Raw genomic sequence first — 24453 nt, 5'->3', positions numbered from 1 at the left:
TTGCAGAATCCACCAATTGATCTTTGAATTGTCGTACACTTACTCTACCAATTGACTGTTAAATTCTAGCCCTTTGAAAAGAAACAGCTTTTCAAATAATGGCGACTACGATGAACCATAAATAGTGGTGGGACGGATGGGCAAGATAATGGTGCTTAGACCAGAAGTAAGCCCCCGACTAGTAACATTCCGTACTCAAATAAATAAGGAAGACTAAAGGGATGGCGGTGCGTCCTCAGTATTGAGACCCTTTCGCACCGCCAATACGCTGTCCACGATAACGGCATCAACGCCGTGCTTCATTTGAAGCCGCGCGTTCTCAGGATCGTTGTTATCCGCACCGTACGTGACACAGACTAAACCACTCTCTTTAATGACATTGACAAGCCTCGGGCACTGGATGAGCGGCTTGGCGGCTGACACAATTCCCAGCAAATCCCATCGACGCGCAAACCGAATGGCCTCCTGTAAGCTGGTCGCACGGACATCGGACATTTCCTCGGTGCCCGCTTCAGTAAGGAACAAAACTGGAATCGACGGCTGCTTCAGCGAGATGAGAATGCAAACATCCGGGTTGAATGACGAGAAAATGATATCTCTCGACTTGGCATTGTCGTAAACGCACTTGAGCACTGTGTCGACCCACATGTTGAGCTCAATGGCCAAGTTCTCCATATCTTCGTTCTCGCTCTCGTCAAGCATGGGGTACTTGCACTCAATGTTGAAGCCAACATGCTCGGGAATAGTCCTAAACGCCTCCTCAAGCGTCGTGAACGGACTCTGGATAGAGTGACCCCGGTAGTTGCCTTTGAATCCCTTGACCTTGAAGTCCCGAGTATACCGCATCCGCTCCTCCATCACAGCGTACTCGTCTCGCGTGTCAATCTCGTAAACGGACTGAGACCGCGGACGCGGCCGGAACCGTCCATTGGGGCGAATGAAATACGAGCCCTTTTGCCAATCCCCCTCATCGTCGTCGCCAGAGTTTGGAGACTGGCTCTGCGGGATCTGCTTCTTTTTGAAATCGGACCCCGGGCCAACGTGCGGCGGTGTGAGCCTCGAAATGTTGATAAACTGCTCTAGCGTGAGGGAGTGCATGGGGATATCAATACCCGTCTCGCCCACTAGAAAGTCGTGATAGAGGACAGGGATATAATCCTTCGTCAGCTGCACGTCAAACTCAACGTAGCTGGCGCCCAGATTAGCGGCCTGGATAAACGACTCAATCGTGTTCTCACCAAGCTGCAAACTCTTGCGGCTCGTGGAGTTCTTGCCGAGACCTCGGTGACCAATGACACGCGTAGTAATGAGCGACTTCCAGTATGTCGACGACTTCTCAATGCCCATGTTGGGGTGCTCAAACGGAGTCACAACCATGAACCCAAAACTAATGCTCCCCAGGACGTCGAGAGTCTCGCTCTCAACGATTGGCACTGTGAGCGTCCGATGAAGACTGCGCATCTGCTTACCAATGGAAGTGTAAATGTTTTTCAGCATTGCCACAGCTCGGCCGATAATCTTCTTGCGGTTGCCAGAGTAGGTAGGGACAATGTCAAAGTATAGTCGCACGTCATCCAATTTGTCAACATCAATGTAGAAACTAATTGGTTCTGTGGCTTGCGACTCAGAAAGAGGCAGGTCAACAATAGACGGCTCGTCCAGGCAATTCGTAGCAGACACAACGAGGGAAAGCGCCGTGTTGAGCTGCGTTGAATGCGCCTTTGAATACGGCACCCGGTCAAGCTTGAGTACGCCATCAGTCTCTCGCCGGTCGGTAGATCCCAGCGTTACCAGCACCATGGCCTTGTTGTCACGCAGGTATCGATGGCCAAACGTCTTAATCGGGTCATTATGCTTTGGAATAGGTGATCTCCGGGTGAGGACGCCGCCAAAAGCAGCGGGGATCTCTCGGCCAGACTTGACCTTGGCAACTGGTCTAACAATGCGAGAAGGATGCTCAGAATCGCTCTCCGGACTCATGCTACGCGCTGAGTCGCCACTACCACTCCCCAAATGGCCTGGGAGGCTGACATTCGACGATAAAGCTTCCTGGAGCAGCATAGGCCGCGCCGGCTTGAGCTTGTCGGCCAGCACAATGTGGCCTCTGAGGCAGGCGTGCTCCATGGCCGTCCAACCGGAATCGTCCGTCCGGTTTATATCAGCTTTGCCCTCTATAAGTGCCTCGACAATGTCACTCAGACCATCAACTGCTGCCACAAACAGTGGCGTCCAGCCATACGTAGACTCGTCAATTTCAGTGTCGGCACCACGCTCCAGCAAGAACCGCACTGCCTCAACATGGTTCATTTTGGCGGCGATAAAGAGCGCTGTTTCGTTACTGTTTTCATCGATGCGGTTAACGTCAAGACCGAAGTCCAGGAGGACCTCCAGCAGTTCTCGTGACCCGAGCATGGCAGCAACCGAGAGTAGAGGAGACGTCGGATCTGGGCGTTCGCTCTTCTCCAGCAGGACTCTGGCAGTTTTGGGGTGGTTATTTGAAATGGCCAAATGAATAGGTGTCTCTCCTTCACCGTCTTTCCACTCGTCACCGTCTAAATTCGGGTAGCGGATAAGATCCCATTCCGCGAGGTATACCAAAATAACCTGTGCAATGGTTCGCAGTCCGTAATAAGCGGCATGATGCAAGGGCGTGCGGTTGTGCGTATCAGGGGATATGAGGGAGACGCGCTCCTCTGGCTTGAGGCACTGGAGCAATAATTTGAGCGTTTCGGCAGCGTCCTCGACCCTGGAACCGCTGTCGGCGTCCATGCCTCTATCGAGCTTCGGTGCGGGTCTCGGTCGCTCTGCTGGCTCAATAAAGTGCCGCTTTGCCCTCTCGGGCTTGATTGAGCTCTCCGGATCTTCCAGCAAGGCTCTGCCTTGGTTGACTACGAGTTTGTGAATGATGTTCCTGCCGTTGAGCTCTGAAGAGTCCTCAAGACTCGACGTTCGCGCTACTATTACGGGGATGCAATTATTTGCCCGACTGGAAATGGCCTTGGAAAGGACCGAGAGCAGAGATTTCTGAGACACTGCTTCGGCGTCCAGAAGCGCTTCAAGAGTATGGACATCGTCCTTCTCTGTGGCAGCCCGCATCTCTGCAATGTTGGCTGCCAGGTGAGAGCCAGACGAATTGTTCGATTTGACTCTTTGCAGTTCTCGGCCCTCCACCAGATCATCAGTCGAGCTAGCAAACTCTGCGCGAGTCACATTGGCCTCTGCATAGGGCGACAGCTGGCTCAGGTACTTATTTACGACGGCCAGCTTCTCGTCAATGGCGGCAAAGTTGGCAAACGGAAGCACAAACACCTTGGCGGCCAGGTACTGCTGCTGGACAGACGTCTCAATTTTCTTGTCAAACTTCTTGAGGATCTTGACGAACCCTCGCTTGTTTACTTCGGCGTACCACTGCAGGGTCTTGAGCTGGCCTCGGATCTCAAGGAGAATGGCAATTAGGTCCTCGAGCTCCTCGCGGTCAAAGTCGCGGGGCAAGCTGCTCTTGGGCGGGTACCGCTCGACTACGTGATTAAGGCGGCGTTCATATTCAGAGTATTTAGCGTTGAAGAACTCGTCCACGATCTCAATGCTTCGATCCAGGGTGTAAAAAAAGGGAGCAATCTCTGCCTCGGTGGGCGGCGGCCGCGGTTTTTTGAGTTCCTCCGGGTGGGCGTTGTTCAGAGAGGTCGACGAAGAGGCCCTGCTCAGTCTCTGACAGTTGACCTGCTTGATGATTTTCTTCAGCTGCTTATAATCTAAGTAGTGGCTACTCCACTCTGGGACCTGGTTCCGGGTCAAGCTGTACCGGTTAGTGTGTGCCCCTTCATCCAGGAATAATAATTGAAAGACGACCTACTTTTTACCGAACTTCATGGTTCCCACCCCCGAACACGTCGCAACTACAAGAGGCTCGGAACAATGGCTACTGTGCCAAACTTATAACTTCCTTAACAGCCCTCGATCTATAAATTAAACTTCTGTACATAAGGGCAGCAGTGCCAAATTAAGCACTCCAGCCGACAAACGGGATACATTGTACGTCATGATGCACGTGCCACGCATGTACTCCTGATACTGGTCGGCACCGGCGCCGTATACGGGGGCGGGTTCTGTTGATCCCCTTACAAATTAAAGGGGCATCCTAGCTTCGAGAGCCGTGCCAAGGGCACCGGGACACTTCATACGGATAGGAGTTGATAATTGCTAGTAGAGCAAATCTAAATGTCGGCGATACCTTTGGCAATACGTATTTGGGACGTTTTGGGCAATCGCCATGCATGGTGATCGAAGCCCACCCATCGTCGATCGGAGGTACAGTAGGAGTTTCAGTTACAGACTGGCCCTGCCACCGACTGAAGATACAACGGTGTAGTCTGTTCAATGAAATCTGGCTAGATCCACCGAGGAGGAGAGCACTAAAGGTTTGGACACAGGCGGTCGTATCTGACGAGGTTGTGAATGTCCTGGATGGATGCGGTGATGAACTGTCGCACCTCAATGGCGATCCAGACCTTGGCCATGGACATCCTATCACGCCCAGACAGGAACTCGCTCTTTTCCTGGGGACCCAGCTGACGCAGGATGGGCAGCGAACTCTTAAACAGATCGAGATCTGGGTCCAGCTGGCGGCCAATGCCTTCGAGGAGCATGATTGAGAGCACCACCGTGATGAAATCACCCTCCATCCTCACGTGGTGTTGTCGCACCATCCCAAGCACTCTCCACAGGAGATCGCCGAGTCTGACACTGCCCAGTGCGAACGTCCGCTTTTTGATGTTGTGCACAAGCCGTTCGACCTTGAGTGCAAAGATCTCCGGTTCGAGCGCCGTATCTGGCGTCCTCGACCGCTCAATCATGAGCTCGCCTACGCGGTACCCGTCAAACGTTGAGATCGCCTTGAACAGGTCGATAAAGTTGCGCCGGTTGACTTTGTTGAGCTCGGTCACCAGCCCCGTGTCAATGAAGCACACTTGCGGGCGGAACCCTTCCTGGTAGAGCCGGTCGAGTTCTTTCTGCCACTCCTCCGTTGTGTTGAGCGCCATGAGCTCGTCGGACACTCGTTCGACCTCCTCTGGCGGCGACACATGCCGGCCTTGGACCTTGTAGAGACGTACGTAGATGTTGCCCGGATGCAGGTCCGAGTGGATGAAGTTGTCTAGCAGCAGCATCTTGAGGAACGCATCGAGGCCCTTATCGGAGATTGCCTTCTCGAGAGCGCCGCCACTGCCCGACTCGGTCATCTTGAGCAGCGTCGACATGGGGATGCCGCTGACATACTCCTCTACGAGGACTTGCTTGGAGCTATACCGCACATAGGGCTTGGGGAAGCGGATGTCGCGTCTTTCCTGGAAGTTGTTGCGGAAAATAAGCAGATTATCGGCTTCAATTCTCAGATCAAGCTGCAGCCGCATCATGTGCGCAAACATTTCAACTTCTCCCGGAAGACTGAGCCACTCCATGGTCGGGATGGCGTTGAGCAGATTGGCAAAGAATTTCATGATGCGCAGGTCACGCTCAACTAAGCGGTTGACACCCGGATGGAGGACTTTCAGTACGACCCAGTCCGATGGCGGGGGCTCCTGCACATTGTGTTTGAACATTTCTGCAATTCGCTCTCGGATGGGCGAAGTAATAGACTCAACCCCTTCCCCCCACCGCTGCCAGAGGTATTCGTGGTGTTCCTCGTGAGGTGTGCTTTTAGCGATCTCCTTGAGCTTGGGGGAGAGCTTGGCTTTGTATACCTGGGCCATGGAGCCAACGCCCAAGGGAGTTTCAATAAACTCTTCAAACACCTCGTCAAAGTCCATGCCAAAGGCATTACTAATGGTGCGGCGCGTTGCTTCAAAACTGTGTGGCTTTGCATTGGAATGGAGCTTTGACAGTTGGCTGCACAGTCCCTCTGGGAAGATATCCGTTCGCGATGCCGCCCATTGACCAAGCTAGACAATTGTGTTAATAAAACCATTCCGAACCGGGCCCAGGTGTCCAATTCTTCAATTCTTCTACCCCTTTTTACAAGCGACTCCGTAAACCCACAAGCGTATGTAAGTTGCATAAACTCAGGGAGATCTCATAAACTCATGGAGATTACAAGATCTCATAAAGTCATGGAGGTCACGTAGAAAATAAGAATTGAGGCAACCCAGGACGCAACATACTGTGTCTCACCATATACCTTTATGAAAGAAGGACCCGCCACTTCCATAGTCCACGTCAAATACTGGTACCACAGCGTAGCTCCCCCGCGCTCCCCGCGAGGAGGAGCAATTGGGCCAAACAGAACAATTGGTAGAGAAATTATCACTGGAGCAAATAGGAACGTCAGTTGGATGAACCGCAGAAGCGTGATAACCGGCTCAAACAGGTCATCGCGAATGAAGTACCACAGCCGACGTAGCCCTTTCGCACGCGACTGCGCTAGCTGCTTTTCTTTGTAGTCCAGTGTATCCTGGATTGAAGCATTGTACAATCCCTGCTCAAATGTCTCCGCGCCATCCGTGGGCTTTAATATCTCTGTTCTATCCACGGAAACGGCGGCACTCATTGACCACAGAATTCCGGGGCTAATTAAGCTCCCTGAAGTGCTGCTGCCTGACGATTTACCCTTGTGATGATAGTATCGGCTACTAGAGCTCGTACTAAACGAGCGCCCGGTGGTACCTTGCTTATTAAATCCTCGTTCTGTCCTGCTCCAACTCTGGGCTCTCATTGAAAACAGTCTGCTCCGTAGAGCAGGCCCAGCTGATAGGCCAGCCCGCCCGGTTCTCAATAACCAAGTGCACCGCATTGTGGCTATCGAGCAAGTTGGAAGTGAACCATCGGACCGATTGCATTTTCATCATCACGTGGAGAACGCATAGGTTAACCACAATATTGCTCATCTAAATATTGGAAATTATCCGAGCCTCCAAGTGTATTAGGTATATAAAGATAGACCGCAGATGCATTTTACCAATTTTTCAGCCTTATAACTAGCGAATTGGCTCAATTGGGCCTCTGTTCTGCTCATCGCTTCTCTCCCCTCCACGGAGTACTCAGCCGTGCCACTTCCCAATTTCAGCTTTTCCAAGCGGCCGGGGGGTAGGTAGCCATCGACCAACGACAACCATGAGATTCGTGCAGTTGGTTGCAACTGTGTCTGCATTGCTTTCCTCCGCGAAAGCGGTGTACATCGACGAGGCATTCAATGTCGATTGGCACCACGAGTCGGTCGGCTCGCTCGTCCCAGGCCAGACCGCAGTGCTGCCAAATGGCGTCCTCGGCGCGCTGACCTCAGCCAATGTGCTGGCGGCGCTCAACACATCAGACGGCTCGGTCCTTTGGAGACACCGTTTGGACAGGAGTTCTAGCGCATTCGCCCAGGTGGGTGCCACCAAGTTTTGCGTGTCCCTTTCTGAAGCCCCGAATAGCAGAATCGAAGTGTACAATGCGGGAACCGGATACCTCGACCACGATGTCCTTGTCAAAGACCAAATTAGTGTTCTTGGCTCTGCTGCAAATGGTTTTGTGGCAGTTGGATCGTCTGTGCATTTCGTGTCCGAGGGCAAGAAGTGGGAGACCCCGCTTGGAGAGCAATGGACTCCGCTGCGCGTGGTTGACATCAATGACAATGAATTTGCCATTTCTGCGGCGAAAGATACAGCTACGTTTCTGATCAAGTACTCCAAGCAGGACGGCTCTGCTTCCAAGCCAGTCAGAATTGCCAATGGCGTACCAGGCTACGTCATTGGCTCTGACCGGTCGCTTGCTCTGGCGCTGCCAGAAGAAATTGCCATTGTAAACGTTGATTTCAAGGGAAATATCGAGGCTACCGATGATTTCAAGACTACTGATGTGCCAGTGGTGGTCGAATTTGACAAGGAGGGCGTGATTGTCGGGGACCAAACCGCGACGCAGCAGGCTCCTCCAGCGCAAATTGGTGGCGCTGAGGTCGATATCAATGGTGCCTCTGTAGTTTTGAAAGCCGGTGGATCTATCATCGTACAGTACTCCAACGGCGTCCTGTCCAGCTTTGTGCCTGGCCCTGAGGGGACCACAACTGCTTGGACTAGAGAAGAGGACCTGGTTAACGCCGTCAGCGGTCTGTTCATTGATCTCCCAGAAACCACATCCAGTCTGTCTGAAGAGGAACTGCTATTTGAAGAGAAGGCTGACATTGCTTCGGCATACCTGCGTCGCATTAAGCGTCATTTGGAGGACATCAAGTACCTCCCAGACTACCTTGTGAACAAGCTCCGAATCGTCAAGGACGAGCCCGTCTACGGTTCCACCGACGGAGATCTGTTTGGATTCAGAAAGTTCTTCGTCGTGGCCACTAAAGCTGGCCGCCTCATTGCATTTGACACGCTCAACAAGGGTAAGGTTGCATGGAAGGTCCAGCTGCCCACGACTAAAGATGAAGTCGTCAAAGCAGTGATTCGCGGACAATCCATTCTTGTGTTCACCCGCTCTGGTGAGGCTGTTGAGGTAGATGGGTTCGTGGGTGCCACCGTATCGCAAACGAGCCTGGGCTTGACGAACTCCGAGACAATCGCCCAGGTGCTCGAATACCACAATGGCACCGACGTATCACTGGCAGCATGGACGACGGACAACCGTCTTATTCCCATCCAGAAACCGCTTCCACAGGCGTACTTCACTTCAGCAAGTGGCTCCATCGTAAGCGGCTTCGACGCTGGAAGTGCCACCTGGAGCTTCTCGCTTCCGGACGGCTACAGGGTTACCGCCGCCGCTAAGCGCGACCCTCTGGAAATCACCGCTTCTATCGGCACCATTCTTGGAGACCGGTCTGTTCTTTACAAGTACCTCAATCCCAACACCGTCGCAATTGCCGCCATCAACGACAATGGCGACCTTGCCGTGTATCTATTAGATGCTGTTACCGGGCGAGTGCTACATGAGGCCACCCACAAGGGAGAAAAGATTGACCTCAACGTCGGTGTGCAGATAGTCTACGGCGAACACTGGGTCGTGTATACCTACACCAGCCTCAATGGCGGCAATTTCGGCCCAAAGCTCGTCGTGTGGGACCTCTATGAAAGCGACAAGCCCAATGAGCGATGGAGCGACAAGCTTCCGCTCGAGGAAGACACGTACATCTACTCGTCCTTCGACAGCTACCCGCTGCCCCATGTTAAGTCTCAAAGCTTTGTGCTGCCAGGCGACGTTACGGCCCTCGGAATCACTCGAACCAAGTTTGGCGTCACGTCGCGGGACATTGTCGCCGCCCTGGCCAATGGCAAGGTCCTGAGTCTCCCCAAGCGACTCGTCGACGCGCGACGTCCAGTGAACCGCGACCCGACTAAGGACGAAATGGAGGAGGGCCTCGTCAAGTACGACGCGATGCTAGTCAATTCCCCGCAGGCAGTCATCTCTCACCAGCGTACTGTCTACGGTGACCAATTTGCAGTGGCCGCTGCTTCTCTTGAGTCTACATCGCTAATTGCCGGGTTTGGGTTTGACGTTTTCTTCACCCGAGTGACCCCATCTCTACCGTTCGACATCCTCAACAGCAACTTCGGAAAAACTAAGCTCGTCTACACCATTGTCGCCCTCCTGGTCATTGTCAACGTCCTGCGGCCCATGGTGTCGAGACGAGCCGTCAACCAGAAGTGGGGGATCTAGCCGTGCGCGCGTATAACACGGTCCGACAATTAATTGAAACCCCCTACCACCAAGGGGGCGATAATCACACCCTTTACATGTAGATGAATACCCTCTACGTGTATACAACCGCACTACACCTGTATTTGTAATAGAACTACAGTAAAAGATATGAAGTTTTCGCTAATTGCGCTGCTTGCGGCCCTGTTTGTGGCCCTTGTTGTTGCCGCTGAAGACCTGCCAAAGCTCAAGATTGGCATCACCAAGAAGGTACCGGCCGAGAAGTGCACTCGAAAGGCGCGGTCTGGCGACAATGTCGCGGTCCACTACGTTGGCACCCTGGAGGACGGCACCGAGTTCGACAACAGCTACACCCGAGGGCAGCCAATCGAGTTCCCGCTGGGCATCGGCCGAGTTATCCAGGGCTGGGACCAGGGGATTCTCGGGATGTGCGTGGGTGAGAAGCGAAAGCTCACCATCCCGCCGCACCTAGGCTACGGCAGCTCTGGTGCGGGTAATGCCATTCCCCCAGACGCCACTTTGGTGTTTAAGACTGAGTTGGTTTCCATCAACGGCGTTGGAGCCGAAGGCGAGGCGAAGGATGATTTGTAAATCGAGAAATTGTAACCCCTGCCGAGCAAAAAAAGTATCGTCATCATCATGAAATATAATATGTACAAGGCTATTTAATAGCTTAAATAATGTCCTCGAAAATGTCAGTCTTCTCGATTGTTTCACGGAGATCCAGCGTAATCAAAGTCCGGTCATTGTAGAGTAGGTGCAGCTTGAACTCGCCGTGCTGCGATTGGAGACTGGTCACTGCCGCGCCGACAATGATCTGCTGCTCAAACTGCTGGCTCGACCTGACAGGAATCAGACGCTCCTGCCGCAGCGTGTACAGGTCCCTGTATTTGACCATTCTGAAGAACCCGACAATGTGTGCTTGAGACACTGCGATTACCAAGGAGAGCTGGGGCACGACTTGGACGATGCTTAATCGGTTTAGCTCTCCCTGGAACCGAAACTGGCCAGAGAAATTGAATATGTTAGTATTGTACGCGTTGTTTGAGTAATCGTTGACACGGTTCAGATGTATGCCATGCTGAGACGTCGTCACGAAGAACTGGTCTCCAAACATGCAATACATCTCCTTGTGCATATTGTGCTTCGAGTCTGAACTCGACAGTACCGCTTCCGCCTCTTTGACGGACTGGCTCGAGCGGGCGTCTGCCGTCAGGAGCTCCAGGGACTCAGCTATCCCAGAGCTCGGCGGAGCGCCCCAGAGGTAGGCGCAGGGGATCTCAAACGACTCAAACCGCGACGCCGGGTACAGGCTGTAGTCAGGTACTCCATACTTGGAACGGTACCAGCATTCTTTGCGGAAGAACTCGTGATCCGCGCGCAGCCGCCGCGATCGTTTACCAAGGAACCGAAGGTACTTTGCTTCGTCCGTACAGGCCGACGGCTTAAGGTTCAAATGCCGCAATGAATCAACCTGCTTAAAGTCCTTGGCCCTGACGGCATTAATAGTCCACCCAAACTGGCCAATCTGCTTTTTGTAGATATAAATGCCCACAAAATGGGCATTGTGGCGGGTAAGCACTCGGTCTCGCGTCATCGTAGACGGCGGCATGGTGACTGGAGTGTTGCTGATTGAGTAATTGATGCTCTGCTCCATTGGCTCGTCTTCTTCCTGTTGTGTCTCTTCGTCGGCGTAGCGGCTCTCAGCAGCCAGGGCCGGCTGTAAAACGTCATCTTCGCTATCGTCATCGCTCATCTCTTCTTGCTCACGCCGGTCTATTTCTGCAACTGTAACATCGATACCGGTAGCGTCCTCAGCGAGCTCATTCATTGCGCTCAGTAGTAACGACCTCACGTTGATCGTGTCCTGTCGCGGAAGCAGTTCGTCGCTAGACCCGGAGCCGCTGTCAGATTCTTCGAAAATATCATGGTCAAAGGCATCACGGAATATGCTTGTTTCTACTGTCTCATCTACCTCGCGGTTCCAGTACGGTCGCTGAGAGAGCGACCCCGCTAGTCTCGCGCGATGGCGGTCCAAGAACGTTCCGTAGTACCCTTCAATAAAATGCACCTGTCCTAGAATTGAGATGCACGCAAGGTGGAAGCGGCCCTCTGGATGGAAATTGACGTTCTCATTCCACAGAAACCGGTTGAGTCGCTCGTTCTCACCATCGGGAATGACAAACTGGACATCAGGGATGTTGTGCTTCATCGTTGGCATAATCACCCGCTGGATATCCCTCACGTCACGAGTTTTTAGGTACCCCTTCAAAACATACACGGTCACTTTGTGGGTATTGTCGCTAATGGCAACCAACTGCTGCCGCGGTTCAAAGTCAATACCCCAAGCAGAGCTGTCCATTTGGAACGAAACCAGCGGCTTGACAGCTGGATCCGTCTCCACCAACAGTACCTGCCTCTGCGACGGGTCTTTGTTGTCATGCTTCATTGCCTGTATTGTATCAAACAGGTCAGAGACGATCCAAATGTGCACCTTGCCGTTATCCGAAGCGGTCGCTACGACGGGCTCATCTTCACTCAGCAGCCCTACTTTGATGAAATTCGTGCCATGGGGATCATCTTCCCAGTTAGCGCCCTGGATCATGGCATCTGTCGTCTGTGAAGGCTTGAGATCAATTTTCAGCGACGGGCATGACTGCGGCTGTCCAGCGACAATATCGTACTCATAAACGGCCAGTATGGACCCGATGGCCAGGAAGAACAGCGGATACTTATCGCAAGATGCAGCCAGGTTGTTTCGAAACAGCTGAGCAAACGGCTCGCTTCGCACTCCTCTCGACGTGTCAGCCCCGCCATTTACCTTGAGCCGGACTTTCCCACAGTACGTGATGGGCAGGCGGTGCGCCAGCCCGGAGGAGGCGTTTAGTACCTCGGACGACAATATATCTTCAAACCATGCCCGCTCAGGATCCTCGTCCATAGTTCACAAGAGCGTTGGTCGTTGAATATAAAAAGACTTGCGGTGATCTGCCGAAGACCTGGGACCCTTAATATGTCAGTGGTGGGAGGATTTTCCGTTACAGCCGCACGCTGTGCCGCAACGGAGCCTCGCGACTCCGTTACACAATTCCGTGGCGGAGTTTCCTACTGTTAAATGCAACTCCAAGTGAAATTAAAGGCAACTTAGCGGCTCCATTGCTTAATATTGTTGAATTCATACCTTATATTTACTTTAAAATTTTTGCTTGCCATGGTACGTGGATAGGCTGCTTGCCAGTAGTACAAGGAGATAGCCATTAGGTGGAGCATTCAAACCAATTACCAGGTACATTGTAATTCGAAAATAATATGCCTCCTACGGTATATACCGGTATATACAATAATAAATACGGGTGGTACTAAGGGATCTATTTGTAAGATTCCACTATCAGAAGAGTCTCCTGCTCCACATCTGTGCTTCTTCGCCACATTCTTAGCCTCGTAGACGTCGGTAAATGGTACCGTGCCTGAGTTACACGCATCTTCCAATTCTCGACCTTCTTATCCAATTCGTAAACCATGCCGTACTCGTTCTGAGTGGAGGGCATGATATACGGCTCAGAGTGCATGTCGGGCATCGTAGCCGGGCGGTTTATGTGGTGTGGTATTGGCGGTTCAAGCGATGCTGTACTAGACCGTGACAGGGGCTTAACAGGGCTGCTGCCCGCTGACACAGGTTTCGCGGGAGTGGTATTCACCGGTCGTCGTGGTGGTGGAGGCGGAGGCGGAGATGGAGCTGGCGAGGGCGGCGGTTTACTTTGTACTTCGATAGGCTGACTACCATTAACATAAGGAGATCGCCGTTGCGACCGAGGTGGTGGAGGTGGCGGAGGGGTTGGCTTATGCTCAATCTTGTTTCCTTGAAGGCCTACTGGCTTTCGTGGTACGGGCGGCGGTTTAGGCTTTGGAGCTGGGCGAGCCGGCAGAGGAGGGGCCAGTTCAATTAGATCTGGGATATCTTCCTCCACTGTAGTTCTCGCCTCCTCCGGTGTTCTAATTGGAAGGGTAACTGATGATTTGGTCTGAGTCGACCTAAATAGCGACCGCTGCTGCTGACGCTTCTCAAAAGCGTCAATCTCGTCAGGTGTAGGAATGTATCCCGTAGTCATAAGCATCTCGGCAGCCTGCTGTTCGACACTAGGGTTCTCCGAGCCGTTTGCCGTTTCTTCGACGGGGAGCGTAATGTCGCGAATGTATATGGCCGAAATCTGCTTGGGGTAGGCAATGGCCAGATCCACGTACGCCTCCAAATCCCCCTCACCTGAGTCTCCAATCAAGATAAACTTGCGCTCGGGGAAATCTTTGACAATAGCCTCCAAGGTCGTGCGCTTGCGCTCTGACGCAGGCTCAAACAGCCCGTCCATAATGCCCGAATACTGCTTAAGGTGGATTGATCCGGGTGGGAAGTTCCATGCGGCAAGATACTCGCTGATAGTAGAGTAGAGCTGCCACGGCGAATTGGACACGTAGTGGAAGGAGCATCCTTTCTCTTTGAGACGGTTGTACCACTCTGCCACGCCTTCGATGCCAATCAACGTGTGCTCCTTAATCAAAACATTGCGAAGGATCTCTCGCTTGTCTCCCCTGACACCCGTGTGCTTAATAGTGTCGTCTATATCAGTAATAACGGAGAGGCCATAGTTCGAGATGCCAATTACGTCCCCTACTGCCGAGACATCACTACTGGCCTCAACGCGCACGCCATTGGGTTCATAAGGAACCTTACAGCGCGTCGCAAACCGCCCGCTCGAGGTTGTAATGGCCTCAAACGTATTGGTCCCTTCATAAGTTCCTTGACCCTCTTCATCATTTTGCCGCCGCCGCCCAATTTGAACAAATAGCTTCCGGTTCGGGGCTGATCGCGCCAGAAACGGCGCTAGGCGTTGACGCAGGGTCTTATCATCCCTGACGGGGTCCCTCATGGAAGAGGTGCTAGTTGTCGAGGAAGAGGTGCTCGAGCGATTGATGCGCCGGTTTACGCTCTCTTCTGCGGCGACACTCTCCAACCTCTTCACGTCCGGATCCTTTTCATCTTCGTCCGCTAGCTCAATGAGGCTCTGTTTCTCGGTGGAGGTCTGGATCGTCGTACCCAGGTTCGAAGTTGCCATACCCACCGAACTCTGCCAAGAAACAGTAGGCCCACTGTTGTTGAGCCCCGTTATCTGTCTCGCCAGGCCATGAATTATCTTTCCCTTACGATTTACGACTCCGTTCATATAAAGCCACCCACGGACCTCCACCTCATACTGGCCATTGGGCAGCTCTCTACAGTATGACGGATACAGCATCAATTGCTCGTCCTCGAACGGGTCGTTGAGCATGACAGTGCCCTCTCTGTTGATTCCCCGTTCAAAGTCCTCCTCCTCGGCCGACCCGCCGAGATACTCGGCGTGCTTCGCCTTGAGGAACCCAAGCACTTTGGACCGCTTGGACCCGGGCGCCGGGGCAGGGATGCGGTTCAGCAGGGTCTGAGAGGCCTCATAGAACTGGTTCTTGGTCGACTGATTCATGATGAGTCTGTACTCGTACCGCGGCACGGTGTACTTGAACAGCGTGCGCAGCAGAGCGAGACGTATGCGGTACTTTCGTCGCTGTTTGGCACGACTCTTCCTGAGCTTGCGCGGGTAGTAGTACGCCACCGAGAGATTGCGCTGGTCCTCCGAGCTGACGACGCGCTGCTTGGCGTTAGCCCACTGGCGGTATGCCAAGATGCTTTTGAGCAGGTCCGTTGATCTCTGGGGTCGGGCGTAGAACCGCTTCACAAGGCGAAGCCACAGGGGAGGCGTTGTCGCTCTGGTGTTCCTCCGAGATAATGTCGTCCACAGGCGATTGGAGAATCGTCTACCCAGCGATGAAATGCGATTTGGCAGCGACACTTTTGCTCCCGTTTTCCCCTACTAGAGGATGAAATTGGCAGAGCTCGAATGTCCCACCCCGGAGACTCGTCTTTATGAGACCCCACCACCACCCGCCGTCCCGGAAGGTCCTGCAAGGAACACGAATAAAGGGATGAGAGTAGATAGTTCCCTAGGCTAATGAATGAAACGATATTATTGTGGTAATGTGTCCTTGAGGGGCCAGCCCCTCAGACTCCCCGTGGTCTCCGCTCCGCGGAGGGTCCGACCAAGTTGTTGCTTCACCAATCGGATCGATTATATACGACAATATATGGTATGGCATATTGAAGACGAAGAAATTGCCCTCGGATCTCCACGGCTGTGGAATGATCACGCGGCTGGTTGATTGCGGGGGTTGCTCCGACATAATACCGTCGAACCGATGGTTTGATCACCTAAGCCCTCAGCACACTGTCAAGTTCCCGTAGACATGGAGTACATGGAGAAAGATGAGTTTACCAGGCGTAGCAAAGACTTTAGCTGCGACAACGAGAACCTGCTGAACGCGGATGTCGTGATCGCTCTCGACTCCTCGTTCGATCCACCGAGCGTCGCCCACCTGGCCCTAATTAGGACCGCGGTGGAGTACCACCGTAGCAAGGCGCCGAAAGTGCCGCCCCGATTTGCAGTTGTGCTACTGCTGGCAACGACCAACGCCGACAAGGAGGACACTGCCGAGGACAAAGCGGCCGAGTTCGAGAAACGATGGACGCTCATCAACGCGTTTGAACAAGACGTTAAAGCGCATTTCCAGGGTGATGAGTCCATTTCGTTCACCAAGGGCTTAATCAATGCAGCGCTGTTTGTCGACAAGTACCACATCCTGCGCGCTCAGGTGCCGTGTGCCAGGCTGACATTCGTCATGGGCTACGACACGCTCGTGCGTGTCATGGATCCAAGATACTACAAAGGGAGCGACAAAGCAGACGAGACTCATGTTCTGTTCGGATTCTTCCACGACCCGAGCTGCCGTATTGTCGTTTTGACGCGGAAGCCAGACAGGATTTCGGGCACTCCAGCGGCGCTGACCGACGACCTCGACGCGCAAACTGACATCCTCCGGCTAGTCAAAGGGTCCGGCGTCGGGAACTGGCGGGCACAGCTCATCCATATGATTAAGATATTCAAGTCGACCTCGGAAACTGAGGGAGTCAGCTCCTCGATCGCGCGTAAAATGCTCATGGAGAACGACTCGCGTGTAGATACTATCGTCCCGCCCACTGTGCTCAAAGTTATCACCGACAAGGGTCTCTATAAACAATAGTGTAGCAAAATTCAAGCTTTAAAAGCCATTTTCCATGCTTTAAAAGACTATTCTTCAATGCGTTGGAGCCATCTTCAATGCTTAAAAAGCTATTTTCAACACTTTGGAGCCACTTAGCCATTTAGTTTTAATTGGATCAAGTAGCCGACAACCCTTGGTGTAAATAGGAGTATATACCTTCAAAAAACTCATCATAAGTGGCGTATTGACTGATGTCTGGGATGGCGTCAGTACTGGAAGCTGACGATGGCGGGCCCTGTGCCATATTCGGGAGCCCATCTAGCGGCGAATTAAGCTCCACCTCGGCCTGGTTTGGAATCCTGGTCTGGTCTGGAGCCCCGGTCTGGTCTGGAAGCATTCCGGCAACCGGCTGGTCTATAACCGAGGTGGTGGGCTGGATGATTGGTTGGTACTGTGGCTGCTGAGTGACGTTCTCCACTAGAGACTTAATAATGTTTGATATGGAATGCACAATGTCTCGAGGCTGGTTGCCAATGTGATAAAGATACCAGTAGATGCGGGCGATTAGGTTTAGTGTGGCATGTCGGTCTCGAGACTGGTGGATGAACCTGCACAGCGTCATGGCGGCGTAGATTAATATACAGAGCGGATAGTTGGGCATTGCCTCAATGCTACTAGGGGACAGGTCAAGGAAATGCCTGATGATGGAGGAGGACCGGTCAATCGCGACCTGGTATGCTTTGGGGTCGGTTGGGTTCTGCTTGAGCTGGCGACAGGCAAGCACTACATGACAATAATCGTATCCAATGTGCAGTGACCGCGCCGAGTCGATCTCCAGCACGTTCCAAAATTCGCTCTTCCACCTCTCCAGCTCGGAATATGTTCCTGTGTATTGTTGTTGCGAAGAATAGCTGCTGCTGTTGCTGCTGCTGCCGTCACTAGCGCTGATTTGTAGCTGCGCCAGAAGCACGAGCATGGCGATCTCTCCGACATTTATCAGATCCGAGGGCATTCTGTTGCGAATAGCAGCGATCTTGCTACACTGGTTGAGGTACTCGGAGGGGATAAGCACTGGTTTCCCGGAAGCCAGTGCATACTGTAAATGGCACAGGCACAGCCCGTTCCACAGTCGCATAGTGTACAGGTCCATCCCCTGGCCGAGTCCTTCATCAAGCCTTGAAATGAACGAGCCAAACGGGACAGATAGCAAGAAGAGTTTGATGGCGTATCCTGTGAGCAGCCATGAGTCGAAAATGGGCTGCTTCGGCTTGCGGGCAACGTTGAACTGCGCTATGTACAGCATAGCCTCGAGATCGCACAGATACAGCGGCGAGGTCATGAGCGACGTAGACAGCACGCGGCGCACAGTGTCAAACAATTGCGGCTGAAGCTCATCGTGGGTGTCTTTATCATCGCATCGCATGCCCTGGAGGATGAGCACACCCGCCAACAGGGGAGACATGCCTCCCTGGACAAAGCGGTTCTGATTAAACAGATCAAGCTTGTACATGATGTCGCCATCACCATCCTTCTCGTCGGCAAGGCCAAACATCAACATGTAGCCCCCGCACTTTTGCCGGAACACGGAAACCATCTGGTTCGCGTACTGCGGGCGCTGTGAGATCCAATTGTATATCTCGTTGGAAGCGTAGTACACAGACTCGTACCGCGAGTGCCGGTTGAACAGTCGGTGGTCAATGTCTCTAATAATGATGAGCGGAGCGTTCTCATCAAACGCCTGGCTTAGCGGAAGGCGCTGGACGAGCTCTGGGATCTGAGGAGTTCCCGCCGTCGACAACCCCACGTTAGAGCTGTTGATCTGGATGACATCGTCCTTCTTGGTGAGTTCCCGGCTTTGCTGTAGTTTTTCTAGCGAAACCTGGATGTTTTCAAGTACACTCGCCATGCGGCCGAGGGTGTTCTCGAGGGCGTCGAGCCTTGAGCTTTGAGACGACGGCGAATCGGAAGAAATCGCAGCCGGGGGGACGGCAGCAGTAGAAAGAAGGTTCGCCGAGTTGGGGGCATTGGTATTGGCATTGGGCAAGTCTTCGAGGGAGAGCCCCGCTGAAGAGAGTTCTCCGGCGGATTCTTCTTTCACTTTGACGTCACTAAGAGATAGAGAGCACGGCAAGCGCAGCATGAAGCAGCGGTGACACTTGTTCTTGCTGCGCTCGAAGTCGCATCGCGTTTTCAAACGACGACAGGTATTGCATGACAGGCTTCTCCTCTTGCGAGGGAGCTTTTTGACCGCACCTGTCGAATTCATTTCTGCTCCGAAGCGGATAATCAAAACCTCCAAAGTCGACAAAGCGGAAAGATCGCCATACGTCTTACAGTACAAATTCAAGTATCAAATAAAGAGCCTATCTCTTCGGGGCTTTCACATACGGGCCTCTTTTTTTAATTGGCGTGTCGTTCCTTTGCTCCTACGGCACCAATATTGGCCATAGCGGAAACATGATGTTCGCGCCGCGCCATAGCTGTACGGCTCTTCTACAGTCTCGATCATGCATTCGGCCCGGTACACTCGGCAGGCTGTTATTACTACACAGTACCTGATACTGTGGAGGGATCTGGGCCAGGACGAATAGTGAGCAATTTCACCTGGACTAATGAAATAATATGGTTGAATCGCACGGCGTACAATACTGCATAGTGCACCGCGGACTACTAGATCAATAGAGCTGATGTTGGGGGGCCGTAAGAGAGTAGATAGGCCACTGCCACTACCAGCTACATACCTAGAAATAATGGGGACCGCAAGTGAATAGATAGATCACTATCACTACCAGTTTATATACCTAGAATAATGGTATTTCTAGGCCGCCTGCACCAGCGTAGATCAATTAAGATGGACCTAGCAGTAATGATGATGTAGATAATTAGAGGACTATATTAGACGGGTGGAAGCTACGGAAGCTCCTGCTAGCAGACTTGCAGGAATGAAGTACCGGTAGTATATCAGCTAAGAAAGACTGTACCTGTAGCATAACGATAATAAAGATAGACCGAAAAAAAAATTGTACAGTATAACGTTAACAGTAAAACTATATTTAGAATAAGGGGATCCAACCGGCAGTATACTCACCACAGAGCAGAACAGTTACTACAGTACAGTAGACAAAGCGAAAAACTAATAACTTAATGGTCCAGTAGAGCTAGCGAAAGAAGGGAAAATGGAATACTGGAAGATGAACCTGTATGGGTACCTGTAAAGTGAACAATTAATTATAATTAGCTAGAAAGGCGAAAGGTAAAAATTAAAGGAGCTGGAAGACGAGACCAGCAACGAGACCAAGGACAGAACCCTGCTGGACCTTGATGGCAATGGCACCGCCCTTAGAGGAGGAAGTGGAAGCGGCAGCAGTAGCAGAGCCAGAGCCCGATGCGTCGCTGCCGCTGTCGTCAATGTTGACAGAGGTGGAGTGCGCCTTGGCCTTGCAGACGTAAGAGTCGCCGTGAATGTCGCCGTTTGAGTGCAGCTTGTTCCAAGAGTTGCAGCTGAACTTGTCAGAAGAAGAGTCAATGTAGACACCACCCTTGACAAGGTTAAGAGCGTTAAGCTGAGCATAGTCAAAGTCGCCCTGGAAGTCAATGGCACCGCCGACGGACTTCACCTTGGGGAAGCCAAGGATGGAGTTGAGGTTGGTGTTGTTGGCAACCTGGAGGGCACCGCCGACCTCGGAAAGCTGAGGGAAGGAGACGTTGGAGAGCTTGCTGTTGGAGACAATGGCAAGAGAGCCCCCGACTGATGTGAGCTTTGGAACCTCTAGGCCGTTGATGGTGTTGTTGATGAATCCGACCGACGAGTTGACCAAGGTGATGTTTGGCAGAGAGATGGAGCCCACGTCTCGGAAAGTCATGTTGTTGGCCCATACAAGGTATGGCAAGGAAACAGCGAGAGCTTCGGTGTTGAAGGAGATATCGAGCGAGTCAGAAACGGAAGAAACGTCGACGGAAACGTCGTTGAGGTAGTTGTTGTTGTTGATGTTGAAAGTGCCAATCTCCAAGACATTGATACCGTTCAGAGTGTTGAGACCGGTGTCGGAGATGACAATAGAACTGGCGTTCGTGATGGTCTTGTCGAAGTTAAGACCATTGAGTGCTGGCAGAGTGACCCAGTTGATACTGCCGACCTTGGTGAGCTGTGGCGCCGCGAGATTGTTCAACACGGTGGCGACGTTGATGGTGAAAGACTCGGTAATCTCCTCGAGCACAGGGGCGGAGAAGCCGTTGAGCTGCGTAACGTTCTTGATAACGAGGTTGCCCTCGAGCGTCTTGATGCCGTTGAGGGTCACCTGGGCGCCCAGGCCCGAGCCCGTGATAGTAATGTCACCGTTGTAGGTGCTGCAGCCGCTGATGTTGTCGAGGTCGCCCTGACCGGTAGCCTGGACATCACCAGAGCACTTGCTGCTAGCTATAAATCCTCTTGTTAGCTTTGTTCAATCGCGCATCAATCATATCGTGTGCTTTTTTTAGATACTCCGCTCCCCGTTTGCCGGTTACATCTCATAACGAATCGAGAGACATTGTCTCCTCAACCCGCCGCCAAATCTACCGGTTTACGGCCCTTGTCTCCAATTGGTATGGCAGGACACCGTTTGGCGGGTGTCGCGCGCGCAAACACGGCCTCCCAGGGCCCTGCGACAAAACGTAATCTCAAACAAGGGCAAAACAAGACTCAACCACCAAGATCAGGGCCATGCGTGGCTGGCTGCTGGACAAGAGAGAAGAAAAAAGGGCCACAGATGACCTATTTTCGGCGTCCTTTTCCCAGGCTCGCCATTGAGAAATAGTCCATAACTAGCCAGGCATCATGACCTGAGGGATTTGATGTTTGTTTGTTTGTATCGGTTGTTGGGCGGGCGAAGGAGGGAGATTGGGTTAGGATTACCGTCCAAAACCCAACTTTCCAGGGGTAGCGTAGAGTAGCAGTTTAGTGAATAAATGCAAATACCAGCGAATAAGCACACAAAATATAGGCAAAATAAACACGGCTACTGGTTCAATGGACTTCGTAGAGCCCCCATATGATCGAGCACTACTTGGTGATGCCTAACGAAGACGTAATTGAAGCGCAAAACGGCTTATTCAAACCACGAAGATAATAACTTACCAAGGGCAGAGCCCGCAAGAGCAACAGGAAGCAAATACTTGAGCTGCATTATTTTATCTTTCTCCGAATAAACGAATGGATGCAAGCGAAGGGTGTTGTATTTGTTGTTCGGTGAGGTGAAAGAAAGGAGAAGAAAAAAAAATGGGAGGGAAAAAATAGAAATAAGGGCGTCGTCAAAGAAAGAAAAATATAAGGGGGGTAGAATGGAGAAGGGCAATGGGAGGCTGGACTTACATACTTCCATATAGGCGCATTAGGCATACTGAGTACATGCAAAACAGACTTTATTTGGACAAGCCCATGGGTAATTGCCAAAACGATCGGGGCTGGAAAACTTACAGATCTTCACATTCTTCCTCTCTCCCTCCCCCCCCGCCCCTGAATGAGCGGACACCCATAGCAACCATGCTACGTGGGACTACAGATTTCTACTACGCGCCACAGAAAAGAATTTATTAATACTGTAGGTAAGAAAGCTTGTATGTACCGGTAGTACATAGACTGTCCGTAGTACGTAGGGAAATAAAAATAGATGGGCATCCAGCATAGTCTAGCAGAGGCAGGCTTATTACTACATGCAGCTTTTTTTGTTGCTGATATCCGTCCCTCTGGTACAGTAGTATTAAATACGGCAAGGGGCGATGGGTCAATTGTTCTGGAGCCAGCTGAGGATGACCCAGATCTCCTCGAGGAACGCTCCGCCTAGGCCTGGAACCTCTCTTTCGCACTTGACAAACCATCTGCGCAGCTCGTTTGTGACCTGTTTCGTCGTTGTGTTGTTGGCGCGGCTTTCCACCCGGTCGAACGCCTGCAGGATGATATGATCAAGCACATACCGCGACGTTGACGTCGACGATGCAGACCGAACAGCTTGCCGTGGCCGGGCGTACTCTTTTAGGGGTGCCTCGCTGCCGTGCTGGGATCCTTCTTGCTCTCCGGCGAACGACCGTTGTGAGTGGGGCCGCTTGGAATGGTGATGGGCCCGCCGGTGCCGAGGCCAGCCGATGTTGTTTCCAATTCCTTGGTTTGGCCCATTGCTGGCATTCTCGAGGTTCGTGCTCCGTTCATGCAGAGGCGCGACACTTTTTTTCATAATTGTCGCCCGGTACGTGTGCACGTATTGGTGTTCCTCCGCCTTGCGTGGTGCGTCTCCAAATGCGGTTTCGCTTCGGTCGTGGGCTAAGCTTTTTTCATGCAGGTTTCCGACCCCCTGAAGATTATCATTGCTCTCGTCGCTGAAATCCCACTCGTCAACATCATCATCTGCTTCAGTCTCCTCATCCGTGGCTGACCTATCAGCGCTCTTGGCAGATCTACCATCAATGCTGGAGACAGCCAGGCCGGCGAGACCGATCACCGAGGGCGACGAGATGGCCAGAGAAGAGGTGGTAGACGTAGATGAGACACCACCACCACCACCCCTGTGAGCCACACGACGCCGCATCTTTTGTGCGGCTTGTATCATCGGCACGAGCCCGCGCACGCTGCGCCGCGCGCTGGCCTTGATGAAACGCGACCGATTGAGCAGATCGGCTGTCGAGGGTCGGAGCTCGGGGTTCTTGATGAGGCACGCCTGTACGAAGACGCGGAATGCGTTGGTGTACTCGACGGCGGGGTCGAGCTTGCTGTAGTGCGGCAGCTGCGGTGCAGCATTCTTTGCAATCTCCATGACGGCCTTGACTGGGTGCAAGTCTATGTACGGCGGGTCCCCTTGAGCCAGCTCGATGGCCGTGACGCCCAGTGACCATATGTCGATCTTGCAATCGTATCCCTGGCCCTTGACAATGACCTCGGGAGCCATCCAAAACGGTGTCCCCACAAACGTGTCCTTCTTGGTCACAGTCGGCGTGAGCTGTGAGCTCACCCCGAAGTCGGCCAACTTAACCTGCCCGCGCTCAGTCACCAGTATATTGGCGGCCTTGATGTCGCGGTGGATCTTTTTTTCTGAGTGGATGTAGTGCAGCCCACGCAGCGCCTCGCGCATGATAATGCCGATTAGGTCTTCGGGCAGCCCTCCTAACGGCTTGATTAGGTCGGCGCATGAGCCTCCGCCACAGTACTCCATGACGATCCACAGGTGGGTCTCCACGACGATGGAGTCGTAGCACTGAGTAATGTTCGGGCATCTCATCTGCTTCAATATGTTGATTTCTTGCAAAATATCATCTAGCTCGTCCTCCGTGTTGTCTAGGTCTACTACTTTAATAGCAACAACCTCCCCGGTCCGGTTGTTTCGTCTTATTCGTTAGCTAATTCATTCTTTCGCGTTTCATGATGGTTGTCTCTTACCCGCGGTACACATTTCCAAAGCTACCTTTGCCAATGATCTCCTGTCTTTGGTACCTGTGCATAGCTACCTCCCTTAGCTACCCTTCGCTAGTAGTATTTGGAGTAAACAGTTAATATAGCCGGTCAACTCTTTTTACCTCCAATTAGAGTTCAACTCCAGTATACTAAAAGGTAACGGTACATTAGATATTATTAATTACAATTAGTTCATCAAAGTTGTCATTAGTATTTTTAATGTTTGGCCTCTCATCGCGTAAGTGGTTTAGCGTTCGACCGCTCATCGCGCAAGATTAATATCTGGCCGC

General features: G+C 52.4%; 10 protein-coding genes across 10 annotated transcripts; 3 read left to right on the top strand and 7 right to left on the bottom strand.

Moving 5' to 3' along the window:
• Positions 1-213: 213 nt before the first annotated feature.
• On the bottom strand, positions 214-3870 carry GDE1 (glycerophosphocholine phosphodiesterase; the record flags this gene model as incomplete). The annotated part of the gene is made up of 2 exons (XM_076682889.1): positions 214-3796; positions 3854-3870. The coding sequence occupies 2 exons, from the start codon at positions 3868-3870 to the stop codon at positions 214-216; spliced, it is 3600 nt and encodes a 1199-aa protein (XP_076542864.1).
• A 542-nt stretch (positions 3871-4412) lies between these two features.
• Positions 4413-6541, bottom strand: CQD1 (Cqd1p; the record flags this gene model as incomplete). Its single annotated transcript, XM_076682888.1, has 2 exons — positions 4413-5936; positions 6173-6541. 2 exons carry the CDS (start codon positions 6539-6541, stop codon positions 4413-4415), a joined length of 1893 nt encoding a protein of 630 aa, XP_076542863.1.
• Positions 6542-7104: 563 nt separating this feature from the next.
• On the top strand, positions 7105-9621 carry EMC1 (Emc1p; the record flags this gene model as incomplete). Its single annotated transcript, XM_076682887.1, has 1 exon — positions 7105-9621. The coding sequence occupies one exon, from the start codon at positions 7105-7107 to the stop codon at positions 9619-9621; it is 2517 nt and encodes an 838-aa protein (XP_076542862.1).
• Positions 9622-9771: 150 nt separating this feature from the next.
• Positions 9772-10212, top strand: FPR2 (peptidylprolyl isomerase family protein FPR2; the record flags this gene model as incomplete). The annotated part of the gene is made up of 1 exon (XM_076682886.1): positions 9772-10212. One exon carries the CDS (start codon positions 9772-9774, stop codon positions 10210-10212), a length of 441 nt encoding a protein of 146 aa, XP_076542861.1.
• An 82-nt stretch (positions 10213-10294) lies between these two features.
• CRT10 (Crt10p) lies at positions 10295-12562 on the bottom strand (the record flags this gene model as incomplete). Its single annotated transcript, XM_076682885.1, has 1 exon — positions 10295-12562. One exon carries the CDS (start codon positions 12560-12562, stop codon positions 10295-10297), a length of 2268 nt encoding a protein of 755 aa, XP_076542860.1.
• A 427-nt stretch (positions 12563-12989) lies between these two features.
• APP1 (phosphatidate phosphatase APP1) lies at positions 12990-15131 on the bottom strand (the record flags this gene model as incomplete). The annotated part of the gene is made up of 1 exon (XM_076682884.1): positions 12990-15131. One exon carries the CDS (start codon positions 15129-15131, stop codon positions 12990-12992), a length of 2142 nt encoding a protein of 713 aa, XP_076542859.1.
• Positions 15132-15948: 817 nt separating this feature from the next.
• Positions 15949-16782, top strand: POF1 (nicotinamide-nucleotide adenylyltransferase; the record flags this gene model as incomplete). Its single annotated transcript, XM_076682883.1, has 1 exon — positions 15949-16782. One exon carries the CDS (start codon positions 15949-15951, stop codon positions 16780-16782), a length of 834 nt encoding a protein of 277 aa, XP_076542858.1.
• Positions 16783-16918: 136 nt separating this feature from the next.
• On the bottom strand, positions 16919-19009 carry TRVA0_005S01882 (uncharacterized protein; the record flags this gene model as incomplete). The annotated part of the gene is made up of 1 exon (XM_076682882.1): positions 16919-19009. The coding sequence occupies one exon, from the start codon at positions 19007-19009 to the stop codon at positions 16919-16921; it is 2091 nt and encodes a 696-aa protein (XP_076542857.1).
• Positions 19010-20003: 994 nt separating this feature from the next.
• On the bottom strand, positions 20004-21908 carry SPS22 (Sps22p; the record flags this gene model as incomplete). The annotated part of the gene is made up of 2 exons (XM_076682881.1): positions 20004-21160; positions 21860-21908. 2 exons carry the CDS (start codon positions 21906-21908, stop codon positions 20004-20006), a joined length of 1206 nt encoding a protein of 401 aa, XP_076542856.1.
• Positions 21909-22505: 597 nt separating this feature from the next.
• Positions 22506-24210, bottom strand: SPS1 (sporulation-specific protein 1; the record flags this gene model as incomplete). The annotated part of the gene is made up of 2 exons (XM_076682880.1): positions 22506-24096; positions 24149-24210. The coding sequence occupies 2 exons, from the start codon at positions 24208-24210 to the stop codon at positions 22506-22508; spliced, it is 1653 nt and encodes a 550-aa protein (XP_076542855.1).
• Between the last annotated feature and the right edge of the window lie 243 nt (positions 24211-24453).

The sequence above is a fragment of the Trichomonascus vanleenenianus genome (assembly GCF_965637985.1).
Source record: "Trichomonascus vanleenenianus strain CLIB 3782 genome assembly, contig: TRVA0_005S, whole genome shotgun sequence".
Taxonomy (NCBI): Eukaryota; Fungi; Ascomycota; class Dipodascomycetes; order Dipodascales; family Trichomonascaceae; genus Blastobotrys; species Blastobotrys vanleenenianus.
This window is presented reverse-complemented; position numbering and strand designations above follow the sequence as displayed.